Genomic DNA, 22,103 nt, shown 5'->3' on the forward strand with positions numbered 1-22,103 from the left:
TCTACAGGTGCACAGTAGAGAGCATGCTGACCGGTTGCATCGTGGCTTGGTTCGGCAACTTGAGCGCCCAGGAGCGGAAAAGACTGCAAAAAGTAGTAAACACTGCCCAGTCCATCATCGGCTCTGACCTCCCTACCATCGAGGGGATCTATCGCAGTCGCTGCCTCAAAAAGGCTGGCAGCATCATCAAGGACCCACACCATCCTGGCCACACACTCATCTCTACGCTACCTTCAGGTAGAAGGTACAGGAGCCTGAAATCTGTAACATCCAGGTTCAGGAATAGCTGCTTCCCCACAGCCATCAGGCTATTAAACTCAACTCAAACAAAACTCTGAACTTGAATAGCCTATTGCACGTTATCTGGTTATTTATGTGTATATATAATACGTATATATAATACGTATATATAATGTGTATATATAATGTATATATATAATGTATATATATAGTCAATGGTATACAGACACACTGATCTGTTCTGTATTTATTTATGCCTACTATATTCTGTTGTGCTGAAGCAAAGCAAGAATTTCATTGTCCTATCTGGGACACATGACAATAAACTCTTGAATCTACTGTTGACACCATTCAAAAGGCACTTGGACAGGTAAATGGATGGGAAATATTTAGGATGTGGGCTAAACATGGACAGATGGAGCATCTTGGTCATATTAATGTTCCTCTTGTTGTGCTGAATGAGTGACTAGGTTGTGGAACTTGACTATAAAGTGTGTCCATGCTTTCATCTAACTGCTGATTGCACAATTGAGCAAGAGTGGTAGAAATACCTAATATATTTTGTGCATGTTGATGTGTTTTATCCAACACCTGACATTCAGTGATGGCTTGTGGTGTCAAGTGTCCACCAACAGCTTCAGGGAATGGATTATACCAGCTGCTGGTACATTGTGCAGTCAGCAGCACAGGAATTGAGCAGTGAATGAGGCAGGAATAACCAGAGAGGGATCAAAACGTCCAGACTTGCCTCATCTCCAGTAAGAGTTCAGTTTAGTTTAGAGATACAAAGCAAAAACATGTCCTTGGCCCCACCGAGTCCACGCCGACCAGCGATCCCCGCACACTAACACTATCCAGCCTTCTCCAGGGCAGCTCCCAGGCTCTGGAACTCCCTCCCCCAACTGATCCGCAATTCCGTGTCCCTCCCCATCTTCCAGTCCCGCCTCAAGACCCATCTCTTCACCTCTGCCTATCCTTAGCCCCACGTCCCCGTCCCTTTTCATCTGTGCATTAATTGCCTCATGCTGTGTTTTGTATTGAATTCTGTCTTTACTTTGTGTACTAGTCATGTCTCTACTATTTATTTCATTCCCCTTACATGTTTTTCCTATACATGCTCAATTTTTGTAAGGTGTCCTTGAGACTCTTGAAAGGCGCCCATAAATAAAATGTATTATTATTATTATCCCTCACACTCGGGACAATTTACACTTATACCAAGCCAATTGACCCAAACAACCTGCAGGTCTTTGGCGTGTGGGAGGAAGCCGAAGATCTCAGAGAAAACTTGCGCGGTCACGGGGAGAACGTACAAACTTCCGTAGACAGAATCCCGCAGTCGGGGTGGAACCCGGGCCTCTTGCGCTGTAAGGCAGCTACTCTACCGCTGCGCCACCGTGCCATCCTCAGCCTGCATCACATGCAGTTCTTGCATTCAATACAAGATTAAGTTAAGGTCTATTATCGTCACATGTACCGAGGTACAGTGAAAAGCTTTGTATTGCACACTATCCAAACAGATCAGATTTACTTTCTATAGATACAATCAGGTTATACTCAAATGCACCAGGTAGAACTAAAGGGAAGATCCAGGGCAGAATGTAGTTTCCGTTTAGTTTATTGTCACATGTACCGAGCTACAGTGAAAAAGATTCAGATTCAGATTCAGATTCAATTTTAATTGTCATTGTCAGTGTACAGTACAGAGACAACGAAATGCATTTAGCATCTCCCTGGAAGAGCGACATAGCAAATGATTTAAATAAATAATAATAAGTGATAATAAGTGTCCGGGGGGTGGGGGGGTGATTGGCAGTCACCGAGGTACGTTGTTGAGTAGAGTGACAGCCGCCGGGAAGAAGCTGTTCCTGGACCTGCTGGTTCGGCAACGGAGAGACCTGTAGCGCCTCCCGGATGGTAGGAGGGTAAACAGTCCATGGTTGGGGTGAGAGCAGTCCTTGGCGATGCTGAGCGCCCTCCGCAGATAACGCTTGCTTTGGACAGACTCAATGGAGGGGAGCGAGGAACCGGTGATGCGTTGGGCAATTTTCACCACCCTCTGCAATGCCTTCCGGTCGGAGACAGAGCAGTTGCCATACCATACTGTGATGCAGTTGGTAAGGATGCTCTCGATGGTGCAGCGGTAGAAGTTCACCAGGATCTGAGGAGACAGATGGACCTTCTTCAGTCTCCTCAGGAAGAAGAGACGCTGGTGAGCCTTCTTGATCAGAGTTGAGGTATTGTGGGTCCAAGAGAGGTCATCGGAGATGTTGACTCCCAGGAACCTGAAGCTAGAAACACGTTCCACCTCCGTCCCGTTAATGTGGATGGGGGTGTGCGTGCCGCCCCTGGACTTCCTGAAGTCTACAATGAGCTCCTTGGTCTTCTTGGAGTTAAGGGCCAGGTTGTTGTCAGCGCACCATGCTGCTAAGTGCTGGACCTCCTCCCTGTAGGCCGACTCATCGTTGTTGCTGATGAGGCCAATCACCGTTGTATCATCTGCATACTTGATGATGGTGTTAGTACCATGTACAGGTGTGCAGTCATAGGTGAAGAGGGAGTAGAGGAGGGGGCTCAGCACACAGCCCTGTGGAACGCCGGTGTTCAGGGTGAGGGTTGAAGAGGTGTGCTTGTCTAACCTAACAGACTGGGGTCTGTTGGTTAGAAAGTCCAGTATCCAGTTGCAGAGGGAGGGGTCGATGCCCAGGTTACCGAGTTTGGTGATCAGTTTTGATGGTATAATGGTGTTGAATGCTGAGCTGTAATCGATGAACAGCATTCTTACGTAAGTGTCTCTGTTGTCGAGGTGGGAGAGGGCGGAGTGAAGTGCCGTTGAGATGGCATCCTCCGTACTCCTGTTCTTGCGGTAGGCAAACTGATAGGGATCCAGTGTGGGGGGTAGGCAGCTTTTGAGGTGTGCCAGGACCAGCCTCTCGAAGCACTTGGTGATGATGGGGGTAAGTGCAACTGGGCGGAAGTCGTTGAGGCTTGCCGCAGTGGAGTGTTTTGGCACTGGCACGATGGAGGTGGATTTAAGGCACGTGGGGACAACTGCTTGGGCAAGTGACAGGTTGAAGATGTCAGTCCAGACGTCTGTCAGCTGCGCAGCACAGGCCCTGAGCACGCGCCCGGGGATGCCGTCAGGGCCAGCAGCTTTACGTGCATTAGTCCTACTCAGTGCCACGAATACGTCGTAGGGGGTGAGTGTGAGGGGTTGGTGATCGGCAGGTAGCACAGCCTTGATGGCTGTCTCTAGATTGTCCCTGTCGAAGCGGCCATAGAAGTGGTTAAGCTCCTCAAGGAAGGAGGCGTCGCTGGATGTGGGGGTGGTGTTGGAGGGTCTGTAGTCCGTGATGGCCTGGATGCCTTGCCACATGCGTCGGGGGTCGGAGTTGTTGTTGAAGTGCTCCTCAATCCTGAGCTTATGGCAGTGCTTGGCCTTCTTGATGCCCCTCTTCAGGTTAGCCCTGGCTGAACTGTAGGCTCGAGCATCGCCTGACCTGAAAGCGGTGTCCCGTGCTTTCAGCAGTAGCCTGACCTCGCTGTTCATCCATGGCTTCTGATTCGGGAATATGGTCACCTGTTTGAGGGAGGTGACACTATTGATGGTGGAGTTTATAAAGTCCAGAACAGAGGATGTGTAGGAATCAATGTCCGTGTGGGAGTCAAGGGTGGCCTGGGCTGCAAACGCCTTCCAGTCAGTGTTTCCAAAACACTGCTGAAGTGTGAAGTCCGCTTCCTGTAGTTCTCAGCATTGTAGCACACCAGTTCGTTACACAAAGTCCAATGTCCATAATGGGGTAGAGGTGAATCAGACAGTGCCCTAACTGGTGGAAGGACAGTTCAGAAGACTGATAACAGAGGGGAATAATCTGTTCCTGAGCTGGTGGTGCATGCTCTGAAGCTTCTGTACCTTCTGCCAGAATGGAGGAACGGCCGGGGTAGGACAAGTCTTTGATTATGTTGGCTGCTTTTACTGAGGCAGTGTGAAGTATAGATGGAGTCAGTGGTGGGAAGTCTGGTCTGTGTGATGGATTAAATGCAGCGTGTGCCAATCATCTTGGATACAACCAGACAGGTGGGAAAGGTTGTGTTGGAAGGATTTAAGAAGGAACTGCAGATGCTGGTTTACATCGAAGATGGACACAAAATGCTGGAGTAAATCAGCGGGACAGGCAGCAGCATCTCTGGAGAGAAGGAATGGGTGACGTGTTCGGTTGCGACCATACTTCAGAGACACTTCTTTCGACCCGAGACATCACCCATTGCTTCCAAGCGGAGATGCTGCCTGCCCCGCTGAGTTATGCCCCTGTCCCACTTAGGAAACCTGAACGGAAACCTCTGGAGACTTTGCGCCCCACCCAAGGTTCCCGTGCGGTTCCCGGAGGTTTTTGTCAGTCTCCCTACCTACCTCCACTACCTACAACCTCCGGCAACCACCTGCAACCTGCGGGAACCGCACGGAAACCTTGGGTGGGGCGCAAAGTCTCCAGAGGTTTCTGTTCAGGTTTCCTAAGTGGGACAGGGGCATTATTTTGCGTCTGTCTTGAGAAACAAAACAGATAGACGGCGGGAAAGGTTTGTGGATTCATCCCCTTGCACCACATGTATGTTTCCCACATTTGAAAAGATACCAGATTAATGTTTCACCACTGTCAAGGGTACTTTGCAAACTAGGAGGTTGAACAATAATGATGAGGCATAAAGCGATGTTTCATTTCCATTGCAGGGTGGTGGTTCTGCAAAGCCGGCCGACAGACAACCCCATGGCCTACAGCAACCTCTACATCCTGGCCGGCCATGAAAACAGTTACTAAGCAACGGCAGGGCCCTTCATCACCAGGGATTGCTGTGTGAGCCGGGACAAACATGAGCCGGCTCCAAACAAGGAAGATTCACCGAGGGAACTGTTAGTTGTCAGCATGGCTGCTGCGCTCTTGATTTATTCAACTTCTGACTTGTATGTAACTCTTGTCATGAGGTGGATTTTCTAAGCAAGCCCCGTAAGCTTGGTGACTGGATGTGGCTTATGAAAATATGCAGCCACTGTGTGGTTGGTCTATTGTATAAGATTTGCTTCATAAAAAGCCCTGGCTAACAGCAACTTTGTAAACCGCAACAAAGGCCTAATTTCTATTTGTACAGAGTGAAAATATTCAGAAATCCTCAAGTGCCACATTTTCTAATACTTTTTCCTCAGGGCTTTCTATTTTAAAATTCCTTGCACCAACATTTGATATTTCCACCCGTTCTTTATATTGTGTGATCTAAGTCTACTTTTAGTACTAAATTTACATGTTGCCCGATAGTGTGACTCTTTATTTTATAGGATTTTTAAAGGCATCAGCTGCAGGATTGTACAGCTTAAAAATTTCTGCCACGGTATAAAGTTAAACTGACTATTTAAATGCTTTATTTATTAATCTGCCAATGGTATTAAAATTATATTCGCAGGGACCAGGGTGAGACATCTTTTAGTTACATTTGCATTGCATTGGTTTGGGCTATAAGGGAGGAAAATATGCTGTTCGACCTGTTACACTTAAGCACAGTGTAGTATTTAATTTAATCCTTCAATTCTTACACTCCCTTAGTATCTGCACTTTTTTGTACAACTTTGAAATTGGAAGGCTTAGCTGTATAGAGGCTATCGTAGTTTAAGCATTTTAATCTTTTCATATGTATATTGAAGGTGTTTTTGTACAAGTGTAATAATAGATATTAATAAAACAGGTGAAAGTTAATAATAAGTCTACTTTAAACAAAAAACTAGCTAAAATTCTCCTGACTCTTTGACTCGCTTGTTTGGGAAACATCACATCTAATTTGTTGGTAGACAAAAGTGCTGGAGAAACTCAGCGGGTGCGGCAGCATCTATGGAGCGAAGGAAATAGGCAACGTTTCGGCACGAAACGTTGCCTATTTCCTTCGCTCCATAGATGCTGCCGCACCCGCTGAGTTTCTCCAACACTTTTGTCTACCTTCGATTTTCCAGCATCTGCAGTTCCTTCTTAAACACATCTAATTTGTTATTGACTGTAATTGGAATAAGTGCACTCGGCAACCTTTGGTAATTATTCCCAGCCCTACCTCAGCTTTGTATAATCCTCTTCTCTTGCAGTCACTTCACTGAATCTTTCACAATCTCAACGTTACCCGTTAAACTCAGTAACATGACACTAATTGCAGCCCAACTCGTTGAACTGTTCCTCTGTAATATGCAACTGTAAATAATGTACAATAAAATATTCAGTGCAATCTTAGTTTTTTCATAATTACTGCAACTAAACGAAAGCTCTCACCTCTTGTTCCATTGCAATGTAATGTACAGTACAACATAGTTTTTCTGCTCTGCATGGTTTGAATTGTGTAGATACTTCATGACAATATTACTTTATAAGTGGAACACAAAGTGCTGCAGTAAGTCAGTGGTTCAAGCAGCCTCTCTGGAGAACATGGACAGGTGACCTTTCGGGTCGGGACCCTTCAGATTAGTATAACTTTTTTTAAAAACCAAAAACTTACAATACCACAGTGCACTCCATAATGTTTGGGACAAAGACCCATCATTTATTTTCCCCCTGTACTCCACAATTTGTAATAGAAAAAATCACATGTGGTTAAAGTGCACATTGTCAGATTTTATTAAAGAGTATTTTTATATATTTTGGTTTCACCACGTAGAAATTACACCTGTCCGACAGATCAAATACACCCTACAGCATTTGGCCCCGGTAACCTTTGTGATATTCTCCCATACGGATTAGTAACGTGGCAACTGTGTTGAATAACTGAGCCTGGTTTCTATCCAGCATTCATTAGTAATGCCCAGGGAGACAGTCTAAAAGCTGCTACCCGATCACCTTGGCAGTGACTGACTCTTCAGCCTATTTCCATGATACCTGGTATGTCCTGACCTAGTTTCCAGCGCTGGCTCTCTCTCTCCCTCTCTCCCCCCGATCACTGGCACCCTTCAATCATCACTCTAGCTTTCCACCACCACAATTAAACGCCCCTCAGACTTGATCGAGTTTCACCGCAGCCTCTCTGTGTGGTCACCCAATTCATAAATAAATTGGAAAGGGCTAGCTGTGATTATTGTGCAGGGAGGAACTGCAGATGCTGGTTTAAACCGAAGATAGACACGAAAAGCTGGAGTAACTCAGAGCGTCAGGCAGCATCTCTGGAGGAAAGGAATAGGTGATCATGGCTGATCATCCACAATCAGTACCCCGTTCCTGCTCCATACCCCTTGATTCCGCTCGCCCTAAGAGCTCTATCTACCTCTTTCTTTTGAAAGCATCCAGTGAATCGGCCTCCACTGCCTTCTGCGCAGAGAATTCCACAGATTCACAACTCTCTGGGTGAAAACGTTTTTCCTCATCTTGGTTCTAAATGGCTTACCTCTTATTCTTAAACTGTGGCCCCTGGTTCTGGACTCCTCCAACATGGGGAACATGTTTCCTGCCTCTAGCGTGTCCAATCCCTTAATAATTTCATATGTTTCTATAAGATATCCTCTCATCCTTCTAAATTCCAATGTATACAAGCCCAGTCGACCCATTCTTTCATCATATGTCAGTCCTGCCATCCCGGGAATTAACCAGGTGAACCTACACTGCACTCCCTCAATAGCAAGAATGTCCTTCCTCAAATTAGGGGACCAAAACTGCACACAATACTCCAGGTGTGGTCTCACCAGGGCTCTGTACAACTGCAGTAGGACCTCCTTGCTCCTATACTAATCTCTTGTTATGAAGGCCAACATGCCATTCGCTTTCTTCACTGCCTGCTGTACCTGCATGCTTGCTTTCAGTGACTGATGTACAAGGACCCCCAGGTCTCGTTGCCCCTCCCCTTTTCCCAACCTGACACCATTCAGATAATAATCAACTTTCCTGTTCTTGCCACCAAAGTGGATAACCTCACATTTATCCACATTAAACTGCATCTGCTCGCTCACCCAACCTGTCCAAGTCAACCTGCATCCTCATAGCATCCTCTTCACAGTTCACACTGCCACCCAGCTTTGTGTCATCCGCAAACTGACTAATGTTACTTTTAATTCCTTCCATCTGAGCCTTCTGAATGTTGTAGTCGGCATGGGCAGTACTCTGCATATCGCCAACTTGGACAATATTACATGTTTATCAAGCCAATTAAACAAGCCAATTAACCTACAAACCTGTACGTCTTTGTAGTGTGGGAGGAAACCAAAGATCTTGGAGAAAACCCACGCAGGTCACGGGGAGAACGTACAAACTCCGTACAGACAGCACCTGTAGTCGGGATCAAACCCGGGTCTCTGGCGCTGCATTTTGCCTCCACTAAATCATTAATCTTCATCTTTCACCCCTTATCTCACAGACTTTTGTCTTCTTCCAGTCTCTGGTCATTGTCCACCCATCTGCCTATCACCCCTCCCCTGTACCCACCTATCACTCACCAGGATAGACACAGAAACTCAGCGGGACGGTCAGCATCTCAGGAGAGAAGCAATGGGTGATGTTTCGGGTCAAGATCCATCTTCAGTCTGAGTTACTCCAGCTTTTTGTGTCTGTCTTCGGTTTAAACCAGCATCTGCAGTGAGTTCCCCCCGACAACATCGACCCCCCCCCCCCCCCCCCCCTCCATCAGTCCTGGGGTTCCTATTAATTCTTTCCCCTCTCTCCTTGAACGTGTGTCTTCTGGTTCTTGATTCCCCTAATGTGGGATAAAAGACTTTGTGCGGTCACCCCATCTATCTATTGCCCTCAGGATTTGATGCACCTCTGTGTCGGATCACCTCTCAGCTCCTGCTTGTGCCGGGGGAGTGTGTGAGTGTGAGTCAGAAGGTGAGGGTGTGAGTGAGAGTGAGTGAGAGAGAGGGTGAGTGAGTGTGTGTGAGTGAGAGAGTGTGAGTGAGAGAGTGTGAGTGTGTGTGTGAGAGAGTGTGTGTGTGAGTGAGTGTATGTATGTATGAGTGAGTGTGTGTGTGTGTGTGTGTGTGAGAGAGAGTGTGTGTGTGAGAGAGTGTGTGTGTGAGAGAGAGAGAGAGTGTATGTGTGTGTGTGAGCGGGAGTGTGTGTGAGTGAGAGAGTGTGTGAGTGTGTGAGTGTGAGAGTGTGTGTGTGAGTGTGTGTGAGTGTGTGCCCGCCTCTCTCTCCCCACATCCCCGCCCCGTCCTCTCTCCCCGCCCCGCCAGAGACGCAGCTTCCCCGGGCGGGCGGGCGGCGGAGACCCGCTGATTCCCCGCGGGAGACGGGACCTCCCTCCCTGGTCCAGAGCCCGGGCTCAGAGCCGGCACTTGACCCGCTCCCATCCCACTGTCCCAGCCCCAGCCTCTCCTCTCTCCAGCTCCAGCCCAGCCTGTGCCCGGGACGGGGCCATGGAACGCTACGACCGCCTGGGCAAGATCGGCGAGGGCGCCTATGGCGAGGTGTTCAAGTGCCGGGACCGGGTGAGCGGGCAGGCTGTCGCCGTCAAACGCTTCGTGGAGTCGGAGGAAGATCCGGTGATCAGGAAGATCGCGATGAGGGAGATCCGCATGTTGAAGGTGAGGGGCCGCCGGCACCGCCCGGGTACCTACCCTCCCTCCCTCCCTCCTCCATTCCTCCATCCCCCCTCTATCTCCCTCTATCCCCCTCCCTCCATCCCCCCCCCTCTCTCTCTCTCTCCCTCTATCCCCCCTCTATCTCCCTCTATTCCCTCCCTCTCCTCCCTCCCTCTCTCCCCCCCTTCCTTATCTCCCCCCCTCCCTCCCTATCTCCCTCTCTCTCTCTCTCCATCTCTCCCCTCCCTCCCTCTATCCCCTCCCTCTCTCCCTTCCTCTATTCCCCTGTCTCCCTCCCTCTCCCTCCCTCGCTCTCTCTCTCTCTCCCTCTCTCTCTCTCTCTCTCTCTCCCTCCCTCTCTCTCCCTCCCTCTCTCTCTCCCTCCCTCTCTCTCTCCCTCCTTCTCTCTCTCCCTCTCTCTCCCTCCCTCTCTCTCCCTCTCTCTCCCTCTCCCTCCTTCTCTCTCTCCCTCCCTCCCCTCCTCCCTCCCTCTCTCCCCGACCCCACTCCGCAACACCCCAGACAGAGAGTTGTGCAGCACAGAAACAGGCCCTTCAGCCCACCTTGTCCATGTTGACCAAGTTGGCATATTGGACTCGTCCCATTTGCCTGCATGTGGCTAATATATCCCTCCAAACCCTTCCTAACCATGTATCTGTCCAAATGTCTTTTAAACATTACAACTGTACCCAGCTTGTTCCAGATACAGACTAACCCTCTGAGTGAAAGAGTTGGCCCTGAGGTTCCTCTTAAATCTCCCCTCTCACCCCTTGGCCTGTGCCCTCTAGTTTTACACTCCTCTGCCCAGGGAAAAAGACTGAGCGTGCACTTTATCCATGCCCCTCGTGATCTTGTACATCTTGAGGGTCACCCCTCGGCCTCCTCTGCTCCAAACATGTGTACATTGCAGGTACATGTACACTGTGTGCGTGCACATGTTACACGGTGGGGACACGTGTTTATGTTATGGGTACATGCGTGTTCAGCGTGGGCACACGTGACATTGTGAGCATGTGTTTACTGTGTGGGACAGCGTGTCAGGCAGCATCTGTGGAGAAAAGGAATAGGTGACGTTTCGGGTCGAGACTCTTTTTCAGAGTATTGTCCAGTTGTGTAAACTGCCAGATAAAATCACCAGCTCAGCCCAGTGGCCAGTTCCAATCCTTTAACCAGAACAACCTTTGACACCAGGCTCCCAGTAGCTGCTGTGAGCCGCAGGGGTAAACGTGCATTCCTGTAGCACTCTCTGTCACTGGCTGTCCCGGTGAAAGTGCCCCGTGTGGTCCCGTGAGAATGGCGGTGGTTTCCACACAAGCTGACACAGTAATCAGTGAGTGAATTGTTATCTGAAGGGGCTGCTCCTCAAGTTCTGGTTGCATTTTAGTCCCGCGATCCTGGTGTCAGGGAGTGGGGAGGTTCGATCGGGAAGGTGGGATCTCCCTGTCGGTTTGCTCCTGGGCCTGGCCAAGATGGCCATTGGCGGGTCCAGGCAGCGGGCGGTCGATGGTCACGCCAGAGTCGGCTGCCTGTCCCTCTTCCGGGCCTACGTCCGTGCTCGCGTGTCCCTGGAGAGGGAATACACACGCGGTGTCCACGGGGACTATGGAGGCCTTCCGTCAACGCTGGTCACCGCGGGGGTTCGAGTGTATTGTAGACTAGGATGCACTAATGACTGTGATTATTGAAAGTCTTGTACTTTCTGGCACATTGTAGAGTGTAAACACTGAATAAAATTAGTTGAAAGAAGGGAATAAAAGTGAGGGTACACAAAATTGCTGGGGAAACTCAGCGGGTGCAGCAGCATCTATGGAGCGAAGGAAATAGGCGACGTTTCGGGCCGAAACCCTTCTTCAGACTCTAAAAGTGAGTATCAGTGGACTCTCTCTCAGTCCAGGGTTGCGTAGTAAATCTTGTCCAGGATTCCAGACGTTCCCAAACTCTGCCGACAGGGCCGAGGGGAACGTTACCACAAAGAGGTGGCGTGAGATGTACGGGGGGGGGGGGCTACAGTCTACGTGTCTGTGTCGTGATGATCCATAACCCGTGTCGTGTGTACATTGGGCAAGAAATCACAGTTCAAAACAAACTTTGTCTGCCTTTATGTAGTTATTTTCACACAAATACCATGAGAGGGGATTTTAACCCAGACCTCCATTTCTGGGCAGTGAGTTGTGAATTTCTGTCGGGGTGAATTTTGCCAGATGGTGTAACGGGATTGTGTGTATTGTGTAATGGGACTGTGTGTGTTGTGTAATGGGACTGTGTGTGTTGTGTAATGGGACTGTGTGTGTTGTGTAATGGTACTGTGTGTGGACGTGTAACAGGACTGTGTGTGGACGTGTAATGGGACTGTGTGTGGACGTGTAACAGGACTGTGTATTGTGTAACGGGACTGTGTGTATTGTGTAACGGGACTGTGTGTATTGTGTAATGGGATTGTGTGTTGTGTAATGGGATTGTGTGTATTGTGTAATGGGATTGTGTGTGTTGTGTAATGGGACTGTGTGTGGACGTGTAACAGGACTGTGTATTGTGTAATGGGACTGTGTGTATTGTGTAACGGGACTGTGTGTATTGTGTAATGGGATTGTGTGTATTGTGTAATGGGACTGTGTGTAGTGTAATGGGACTGTGTGTGGACGTGTAATGGGACTGTGTGTATTGTGTAATGGGACTGTGTTGTGTAATGGGACTGTGTGTATTGTGTAATGGGACTGTGTTGTGTAATGGGACTGTGTATTGTGTAATGGGACTGTGTGTGGACGTGTAATGGGACTGTGTGTGTTGTGTAATGGGACTGTGTGTGTTGTGTAATGGGACTGTGTGTGTTGTGTAATGGGACTGTGTGGACGTGTAATGGGACTGTGTGTGGACGTGTAATGGGACTGTGTGGACGTGTAATGGGACTGTGTATTGTGTAACGGGACTGTGTGTATTGTGTAACGGGACTGTGTGTGTAGTGTAATGGGACTGTGTGTGTAGTGTAATGGGACTGTGTGTTGTGTAATGGGACTGTGTGGACGTGTAATGGGACTGTGTGTGTTGTGTAATGGGACTGTGTGGACGTGTAATGGGACTGTGTGTGGACGTGTAATGGGACTGTGTATAGTGTAATGGGACTGCGTATTGTGTAACGGGACTGTGTGTATTGTGTAATGGGACTCTGTATTGTGTAACGGGATTGTGTGTGTTGTGTAATGGGACTGTGTGTGGACGTGTAACAGGACTGTGTATTGTGTAACGGGACTGTGTGTATTGTGTAATGGGACTGTGTGTATTGTGTAACGGGACTGTGTGTATTGTGTAATGGGACTGTGTGTCGACTGTCAGATGTGGGGCTAGCTACGCAGTCTCTTTGTGGTGGGCTTGGAAGAGAAGCCCTTGTGGACTCTGGTACAAGCTGGTGTTGCGTTTTTCAGTGGGTCACCATGTGAATGAACCAACTGGAGGAGAAATCAGCTTCCTGCGTGAAGTGTGGATGGAGCCCGTGGTGGGGAGTGTGTGTGTGTGTGATGGACAGGGCTACATCTACAATGGGGGGGGGAGTGTGGTCTGTGTGATGGACTGGTGGTGCTGTGGTACTTGTTAGTTAGTGAGTCTCCAGTTCTTTCGGTGGCTGTGATCTGGTCCCACCATCACTCCTGATTCTGATCTCACCTGGAATGAAGATAGACACAAAATGCTGGAGTAACTCAGCAGGACAGGCAGCATCTCTGGAGAGAAGGGTCTTGACGCGAAATGTCCCCCATTCCTTCTCTCCAGCGATGCTGCCTGTCCCGCTGAGTTACTCCAGCATTTTGTGTCTGTCTTTGGAGTAAACCAGCATCTGCAGTTCCTTCCCACACAGCTGTAACTGCTGTGCTGTTTTATGCTATAGTATGTCTGTGGAATTCTCTGCCTCAGTGGAGGCAGGTTCTCTGGATACTTTCAAGAGAGGGCTAGATAGGGCTCTTAAAGATAGCGGAGTCAGGGGATATGGGGAGAAGGCAGGAACGGGGTACTGATTGGGGATGATCAGCCATGGTCACATTGAATGGCGGTGCTGGCTCGAAGGGCCGAATGGCCTCCTCCTGCACCTATTGTCTATTGTCTATAGTATGTGAACTGGGAGGTGCATGAAGTGCAGAAACGAGGCAGACGTGGGCTTGCTGAGTTCACGGCTCGTTGACCCCGTGGACTGGTCAGTGGCGGGAGAGAGGGGCGTTAGTGAACCGACCCTGGGTTTTGCCAGCGATGAGTCTATGCACCCTTGTCCCGCTGGGTCTAACGCGGAGCCTCATTTCACGGAGACACGGGTACTGTCGCTGCCTGGTGAGGGGGCCGCGGGGAGGTGTTAGACGCTGGAGATGTTGGCGTGATGACTTGTTGCTTTGTGCCGACCGGTTCAGCTCCTCAAGCGGAGGCTGTGCCACCAGCTTTTTTATTTTCACAAAAAATAGATTTAATTAAGCATTTACAAGACTAATTACAGTACCAAATAATTCAAAACAAAACGCCCCCACCACCACACCAAGTAAAACAAATTTACCTTCAACAACTACAGTGTATCACCATCTTCTTTTTTTAATTTAGTTTTATTAGAAAGATAGAGGAATAAGAAAAGAAAAGATGGACATGTACCTTGCCCCTCCCCACCCCCTCACCATTCATGGCATCGGATTTAAATTTAAATTTGTATTTCACCATACTATTATTGTAAAAATTCAGTAAAGGGTGTCCATGTCTTAAGAAATTGATCTGTTTTTTCCGCCAAGACAAGCCTAATGTTTTCCAAATGTAGTGTCTCGGACATTGTTTGTGATCCACATCTTCACTGTAGGGGCTGTTGTCTGTTTCCAACATTTGAATATTAATGTTTTCGCCATTATTAGGCCGTAATTGAGGAAACTTCTTTGAAATATATCGTTAGCTTAGAACAGGCCTCTGACATACCTAATATGATCAGTTTTATATCTGGGTCCAATTTAGTTTTAAGTATTTTGGAAAAGGTATCAAATATTCCCCTCCATAAGTTTTGTAACTTTGTGCTGGAAGCAAAAGAATGGGTTGTAGTCGCTTCTTGGAGGAGATATTTATCACAAATAGGAGAGACATTTGGGAAGATCTTGTTCAATTTGGACTTTGAGCAATAGAGTCTGTGCAGTATTTTAAATTGTATCAGGGAGTGCCTAACATTGAGAGAGCAGTAATGTATGTATAAAAGGCTTTCCTCACAACTATCCTTTGAGATTGGTAAACCCAATTTATCTTCCCATGCTCGCCTAATCATTTCAGAAGGTGGGATATGTGCAGTTAAAAGGGTATTGTAAATATAGGATATTAACTTACTTGTATCCGCCTTTCTATTCATGCATTTGTATAATATATCTGGGCCCATAGAATGACAGTTTTGTGTATGTGTTTTCACTTAGTCTCGGATTTGAAGATATCTAAAAAAATTACTAGCTTTCAAATGATATTTCTCCTGTAATTCACCATCACCATCTTTATTAACGATACATTCCACCCCCCCCCCCCCCCCCCCCCCGCGGTCCCGGAAATACCCCAGGGTGCCCGTGGGCAGCGTGTAGTACTTTTCTAGCACCATCCGGGCGTAACCCCGGAAAAGGGAAAAGGGACGGGCAGCCCTCTTCCACCTGGCGCCGTGACTCGCGGATGGCCAGCTTGGCCAGGCCCAGGAGCAACCCAACCAGGACATCTTCAGCCCTACCCTCTCCCCTACGCACAGGGTGTCCAAAGATAAGGGTGGTGGGTGTGAAGTGCAGCCAGAAGACAAGGAGCAGCCCCTATAGATAACGGAACAGTGGCTGCAACCTCACACACTCCATGTACACGTGGTACACAGACTCTTGCAGCCGCTAAAGTGGCAGGCGGCTGTGAACCGCGAGAGAAACGGGTTGCACGGGACTCCTCAGCCTACGTCATGAAGGGAGCGTTTGTCTGTGTCCTGCTCGGCTCTGTCCCTGGGGACATGACACCGTTTTATTGGAGGTTCGGAGAGCATGGCGAAGGTCCCAGTGTGGAGAGAGGCAGCTCATGAACTGTGCTCTGGTCACAGAGAGACCCATCATCCCAAACTGAGCATCACCATGCACCTGGTGCACAGGCTGTGGGACCTCTGACCTCTCCCCGTGACCCCCACCCACACAACTCTCACCCAAGAGATATGGAAGGGTAAGGTGTGAAAATGACAGATCAAAGGGGATGATGATCAAGGAAATGTATTTATTGTTAGCTGAGGGCAAGGTTGCAACAAGGCATACACTCAGTATTCTTGGAACGTATTTTTACCCGGTGGATGGAAATGTGGAATAACCATGTATCCTTATGCTGCAAGTGTTTGCTGAATATCAAAGGCTGGAATTCCTGAGGTTTTCCCTGTAAACATGAACTAAAACAATCTTCCTTGACTGTTCCCCCTCCTTCCCTATTGTAGTCAAGGAGTGGTCCAGTAGGGACATTGGCCCGTGGCCTCACCGAGCCTGTGCCGACCAACGCCATCTACACCAACCCAAATATATTCACATCATCTACCACTCCCCACACACTGGGGGCTATGTACAGCAGCCAATTCACCGACCAACCTACCTATCGTTGGTGTGTGGGAGGAAACCCAGGTGCTCGCAGGGAGAACGTGCAAACTCCACACAGACAGTGCCTGTGGTCAGGATCGAACCTGGGTCTCTGGTGCTGTGAGGCAAGGACCAGCTGCAGCACTGTCAGGATGTTCATGTTCACAAATTATAGGAGTAGAATCAGGCCATTCGGCCCATCGAGTCTACTCCGCCATTCAATCATGGCTGATCGCTGCCTCCCAATCCCATTTTCCTGCCTTCTCCCCATAACCCTTGACACCCGTTCTAATCAAGAATCTGTCAATCTCTGCCTTAAAAATATCCACTGACTTGGCCTCCACAGCCCTGTGTGGCAATGAGTTCCACAGATTAACTACCCTCTGACTAAAGAAGTTCCTCCTCCCAGTCACCTCCTTTCTAAAAGAGCCCCCCCATTAATTTTGAGGCTATGATCTCTGGTGCGAGTCTCTCCCACCAGTGGAGACATGTTATTTTCCACTATCAGATTATCCGTGCACGAAGGCATTCCCGCTCTTCCTGTAATCAGGCTAGATGGTTTCATTCCCATCCTAGTTCACCGAGTTGATCTTGTTGTCTGTCAGCAAGTACTCTCATCCTTCTCCCCGCTCCCGTCCGGCAGATGATACAGAAGCTGGAAATCGCGCACCACCAGACTCCGGAACATAGAAACATAGAAAATATGGGCAGCAGGAGGCCATTCGGCCCTTCGGCCCTTCGAGCCAGCACCGCCATTCATTGTGATCATGGCTGATCGTCCCCAATCAATAACCCGTGCCTGCCTTCTCCCCATATCCCTTGGCTCCACTAGCCCCTAGAGCTCTATCTAACTCTCTCTTAAATCCATCCAGTGACTTGGCCTCCACTGCCCTCTGTGGCAGGGAATTCCACAAATTCACAACTCTCTGGGTGAAAAAGTTTTTTCTCATCTCAGTTTTAAATGGCTTCCCCTTTATTCTAAGACTGTGGCCCCTGGTTCTGGACTCGCCCAACATTAGGAACATTTTTCCTGCATCTAGCTTGTCCAGTCCTTTTATAATTTTATATGTTTCTATAAGAATCCCTCACATCCTTCTAAACTCCAGTGAATATAAACCCAGACTTTCTAATCTTTCCTCATATGACAGTCCCGCCATCCCAGGGATCAATCTCGTGAACCTACGCTGCACTGCCTCAATAGCAAGGATGTCCTTCCTCAAATTAGGAGACCAAAACTGCACACAATACTCCAGGTGTGGTCTCACCAGGGCCCCACCTCAAGCAGTCAGGTTGAGCCCAGTGCTCTGGAGCTGTGAGGAATGGTGTGCTGGTCTTTCCTCTTCCTGCTGAAGCCCCCTTGACTCCAGTATTACCCAAAACACATTGCCCTCTGCTCCTTGAAGATGTTGAGTCCAAAGAGGCTGTGCATTTATCACTGCTCATATCCTCATTCTGTCTCCCAATAACAAGATCCCACTTTGCATTCTAGAACATTCCCAATCCATCACCAGGGCTTGTTTCATTTCAATGAATTCACTTTCCAATCAGAAAAGACTCAGATTTTTACAGACAGCAAAAGACTTTCTTATTGAAAGTTATAGACAATAGGTGCAGGAGTAGGCCATTCGGCCCTTCGAGCCAGCACCGCCATTCAATGTGATCATGGCTGATCATCCCCAATCAGTACCCCGTTCCTGCCTACTCCCCATATCCCCTGACTCCGCTATTTTTAAGAGCCCTATCTAGCTCTCTCTTGAAAGCCTCCAGAGAACCGGCCTTCACCGCCCTCTGAGGCAGAGAATTCCACAGACAGTGTAGGGAGGAACTGCATAGAAACATAGAAACATAGAAAGTAGGTGCGAGAGTAGACCACCAGGTCCGTCGAGCCCGCACCGCCATTCGCTCATGGCTGAACACTAAACAGACACACTTACCCACAAACAGTAGACACAAGACACAGAACACAAGACACTACCCTCCCCTTTATACCGCTATCACCCCTCTCCACCCCAAAAACCTCGTGATCTCCTGGGAGAGGCAAAAAACCGGATAAAAACCCAGGTCCAATTCGGGAAAAAAATCCGGGAAATTCCTCTCCGACCCCAATCCAGGCGATCGACACTTGTCCAGGAGATCACTCAGGTCTTACTATACTAACCATACCTAGGTCCATATCCCTGCCCTCTCCCCGTAGCCCCTTATCCCCTTGGCAGCTAAAAAACCATCTATTTTAGTCTTAAATATATTTAAAGTTTCTGCTTCCACTGCTCCCTGGGGCAGTGAATTCCATAAATTAACCACCCTCTGGGTGAAGAAGTTCTTCCTCATCTCCGTTTTAAAAGAGCCCCCCCTTATTCTGCAACTATGTCCCCTAGTTCTAGTTTCCCCGATCATTGGGAACATCCTCGGTGCATCCACCCGATCAAGGCCCCTCACGATCTTATATGTTTCAATGAGATCGCCTCTCATTCTTCTAAACTCCAAAGAGTAGAGTTCCAGCCTACTTAACCTTTCCTCATATGTCAATCCCCTCATTGCAGGAATTAATCTTGTAAACCTTCGCTGCACTGCCTCCAGGGCTAGTACATCCTTTCTTAAGTATGGACCCCAGAACTGTACACAGTATTCCAAATGTGGTCTCACTAATACTGTGTACAGCTGCAGCAAGACCTCCGTGTTTTTATACTCAATCCCCCTAGCAATAAAGGCCAAAACTCCATTGGCCTTCCTGATTGCTTGCTGCACCTGCATACTAACTTTTAGTGATTCATGTACTAATACCCCTAGATCCCTTTGCGTTGCATTACAACGCAGCTCCTCCTCATTTAGTGGCCACACCTTGCCCTATCATTTTTTTTCCCAAAGTGAATGACTTCACATTTATTAGTATTAAACTTCATCTGCCAAGTTGTTGCCCACTCACCTAGCTTATCTATATCCTTTTGCAGACTCTTCCTATCCTCCTCATCCCCTACTTTTCCTCCCATTTTTGTATCGTCCGCAAATTTTGATATATTACACTTGGTTCCCTCCTCCAAATCATTTATATAAATTGTGAACAACTGGGGTCCCAGCACCGACCCTTGCGGAACCCCGCTAGTTACCGGTTGCCATCCCGAGTATGAACCATTTATCCCCACTCTCTGCTTCCTATTTGTTAGCCAATCCTCTACCCATGCTAATATATTACCCCCAATCCCATAATTTTTTATTTTTAGCAATAGTCTCTTATGTGGCACCTTGTCAAAAGCCTTTTGGAAGTCCAAGTATACCACATCCACCGGTTCCCCTTTATCCACCCGGGTTGTTACTTCCTCAAAGAATTCGAGCAGATTCGTTAAACAGGACTTCCCCTTCACAAAACCATGCTGGTTCTGTCCGATGAAGTCATGTTTATCCAAGTGCCCCGTTAGTGTTTCTTTAATAATTGTCTCTAACATTTTACCCACCACCGATGTTAGACTAACCGGTCTATAGTTACCCGCCTTCTGTTTACTTCCTTTTTTAAATATAGGTGTTACATTGGCCATTTTCCAATCCACTGGGACCGTTCCTGCCTCCAGGGAGTTTTGGAAAATTATCACCAATGCATCCACAATCCCCACCGCTATCTCCCTCAAGACCCTTGGATGTAATCCATCAGGCCCAGGGGATTTATCCTCCTTCAGTCTCATTAATTTCCCTAATACCACCTCCTTGGTGATCTTAATAGTATTTAGCTCCTCCATTCCTACCGCCCCCTGTTTATCCAGCGTTGGAATATTTTTTGTGTCTTCTATGGTGAAGACTGATACAAAATACTCGTTTAATGCCTTTGCCATTTCCATGTTCCCCACCAACAACTCTCCAGTCTCACCCTCCAATGGACCAACGTTCACCTTAGCCACCCTTTTTCTTTTTATATAGCTATAAAAACTCTTACTATTAGTTTTTATGTTGTTTGCTAAATTCCTTTCATAGTCTATTTTCCCCGTCTTAATTAATCTCTTAGTTATTTTTTGCTGACCTTTAAATGCTTCCCAATCCTCTACCCTCCCACTATCTCTGGCTACCTTATATGCCCTTGCCTTCAGCCGAATACTATCCTTTATAGTTTTACTGAGCCATGGCTGACTGTTCTTACCCTTACCCCTTTTTTTCTTCATAGGAATAAATTTTTCTTGAAGGTTATACAGTAGACCCTTAAACGTACACCACTGCTCATGTACCGTCTTATTCTTGAGTCTGCTATCCCAGTCAACTTTGTTCAGCTCAGTCCTCATACCTTCATAATCCCCCTTATTTAGACTAAGCACCCTAGCCTGAGTTTCAACCTGCTCCCCTTCTATTTGAATATGGAATTCGACCATATTGTGGTCACTTGTTCCCAACGAGTCCCTAACTATGACATTTTTAATTAATCCTGCTTCATTACACAGGACCAGATCCAAGATTGCCTCCCCCCTTGTCGGTTCTGTGACATACTGTTCTAGGAACCCGTCTCTAATACATTCTATAAACTCTTCCTCTAGTCTACCCTGCCCAGTTTGGTTTGCCCAATTAATATGAAAATTGAAGTCCCCCATGATTACAGCAGTTCCCTTTTTACATGCGTCAACTATTTGCAGATTTATGTTCTGACTAACAGCGTCACAGCTATTTGGAGGTCTATTAATTACACCCACTAGTGTTTTTTTCCCCTTGTTATTCTCTATCTGTACCCAAGCTGTTTCACTATCCTGATCCTTCAACGCAATATCCTTCCTCTCTATTGCCGTTATTCCCTCCCTTATTAAAAGGGCCACCCCTCCTCCCTTTCTTTCCTGTCTATCTTTCCTAATTGTCGAGTACCCCTCTATATTTAACTCCCAGTCCTGATCCCCTTGCAGCCATGTCTCCGTAATGGCCACGATATCATAACTATATATACTTAATTGCACCGTTAATTCATTTATCTTATTACGAATACTCCGTGCATTTAGATAAAGCACTTTCAGATGATTTTTACTACCCTTCCTTTCCGTTTTTGCCCCTTTTACATCTAGAGCTTTATCTTCACACATTCTGTCTCCTGTCACATTTTGACTTTCCGCTTCCCCACTGATACCCTGCTCTATTTCCTCTACCCCTGCCGTTATTACCCCCCTTGATACCTCCCCCCCGCTACTTAGTTTAAAGACCTCTCTACTGCCCTAGTTATATGATTTGCCAGGACCCCAGTCCCAGCACCGTTCAGGTGAAGTCCGTCCTTACAGAACAGATCCCCCCTGTCCCAGTACTGGTGCCAGTGGCCCAAGAAACCAAACCCATTATTCCCACACCAGTCTTTGAGCCACGCATTCAGCTTTTTAATTTTACGTACCCTCGCCGATTTGGCCCGTGGCTCAGGTAGCAATCCGGAGATCAGTACCCTCGAGGTTCTGCTTTTTAATTTATTCCCTAACTGCTCAAACTCCTTCAGCAGATCCTCCTTCCTCGTCCTTCCTATGTCATTGGTCCCCACATGGACCACGACCACTGGATCCTCCCCCTCCCACTGCAAATTTCTCTCCAGCATCGCAGAGATATCCTTAACCCTAGCACCGGGTAGGCAACACAGCCTTCGGGACATGTTCTGCTGGCCGCAGAGAACCTTATCTACCCCCCGAATAATACTATCCCCTATCACTACGGCATTTCTTCTAACTCCCCCCTCTTGAATGGCCTCCTGATCCACGGTGCTGCAGCCAGGTTGCTCATCCCTCCCACAGCCCCTGATCCCGTCCTTACATTGAGTAAGA

The 22,103-nt window shown here is 47.9% G+C and overlaps 2 protein-coding genes across 3 annotated transcripts in view; both read left to right on the forward strand.

The window, feature by feature from the left end:
* The window catches only part of map4k5 (mitogen-activated protein kinase kinase kinase kinase 5), a 138,024-nt gene extending 131,931 nt beyond the window's left edge, over positions 1-6,093 (forward strand). For both annotated transcript variants that reach the window (XM_033026560.1, XM_033026561.1), the window contains one exon: positions 4,970-6,093. In XM_033026560.1, the coding sequence (XP_032882451.1) occupies positions 4,970-5,057 (88 nt within the window). In that variant the 3' untranslated portion in view covers positions 5,058-6,093. The remainder of the gene's footprint in view (positions 1-4,969) is intronic.
* A 3,324-nt stretch (positions 6,094-9,417) lies between these two features.
* Positions 9,418-22,103, forward strand: part of cdkl1 (cyclin dependent kinase like 1) — a 42,762-nt gene continuing 30,076 nt past the window's right edge. Inside the window, exon 1 of the mRNA XM_033026563.1 lies at positions 9,418-9,775. Within this exon, the coding sequence (XP_032882454.1) occupies positions 9,608-9,775 (168 nt within the window). The 5' untranslated portion in view covers positions 9,418-9,607. The remainder of the gene's footprint in view (positions 9,776-22,103) is intronic.

This window comes from Amblyraja radiata, chromosome 9 (assembly GCF_010909765.2).
Source record: "Amblyraja radiata isolate CabotCenter1 chromosome 9, sAmbRad1.1.pri, whole genome shotgun sequence".
In the NCBI taxonomy this organism is placed as follows: Eukaryota; Metazoa; Chordata; class Chondrichthyes; order Rajiformes; family Rajidae; genus Amblyraja; species Amblyraja radiata.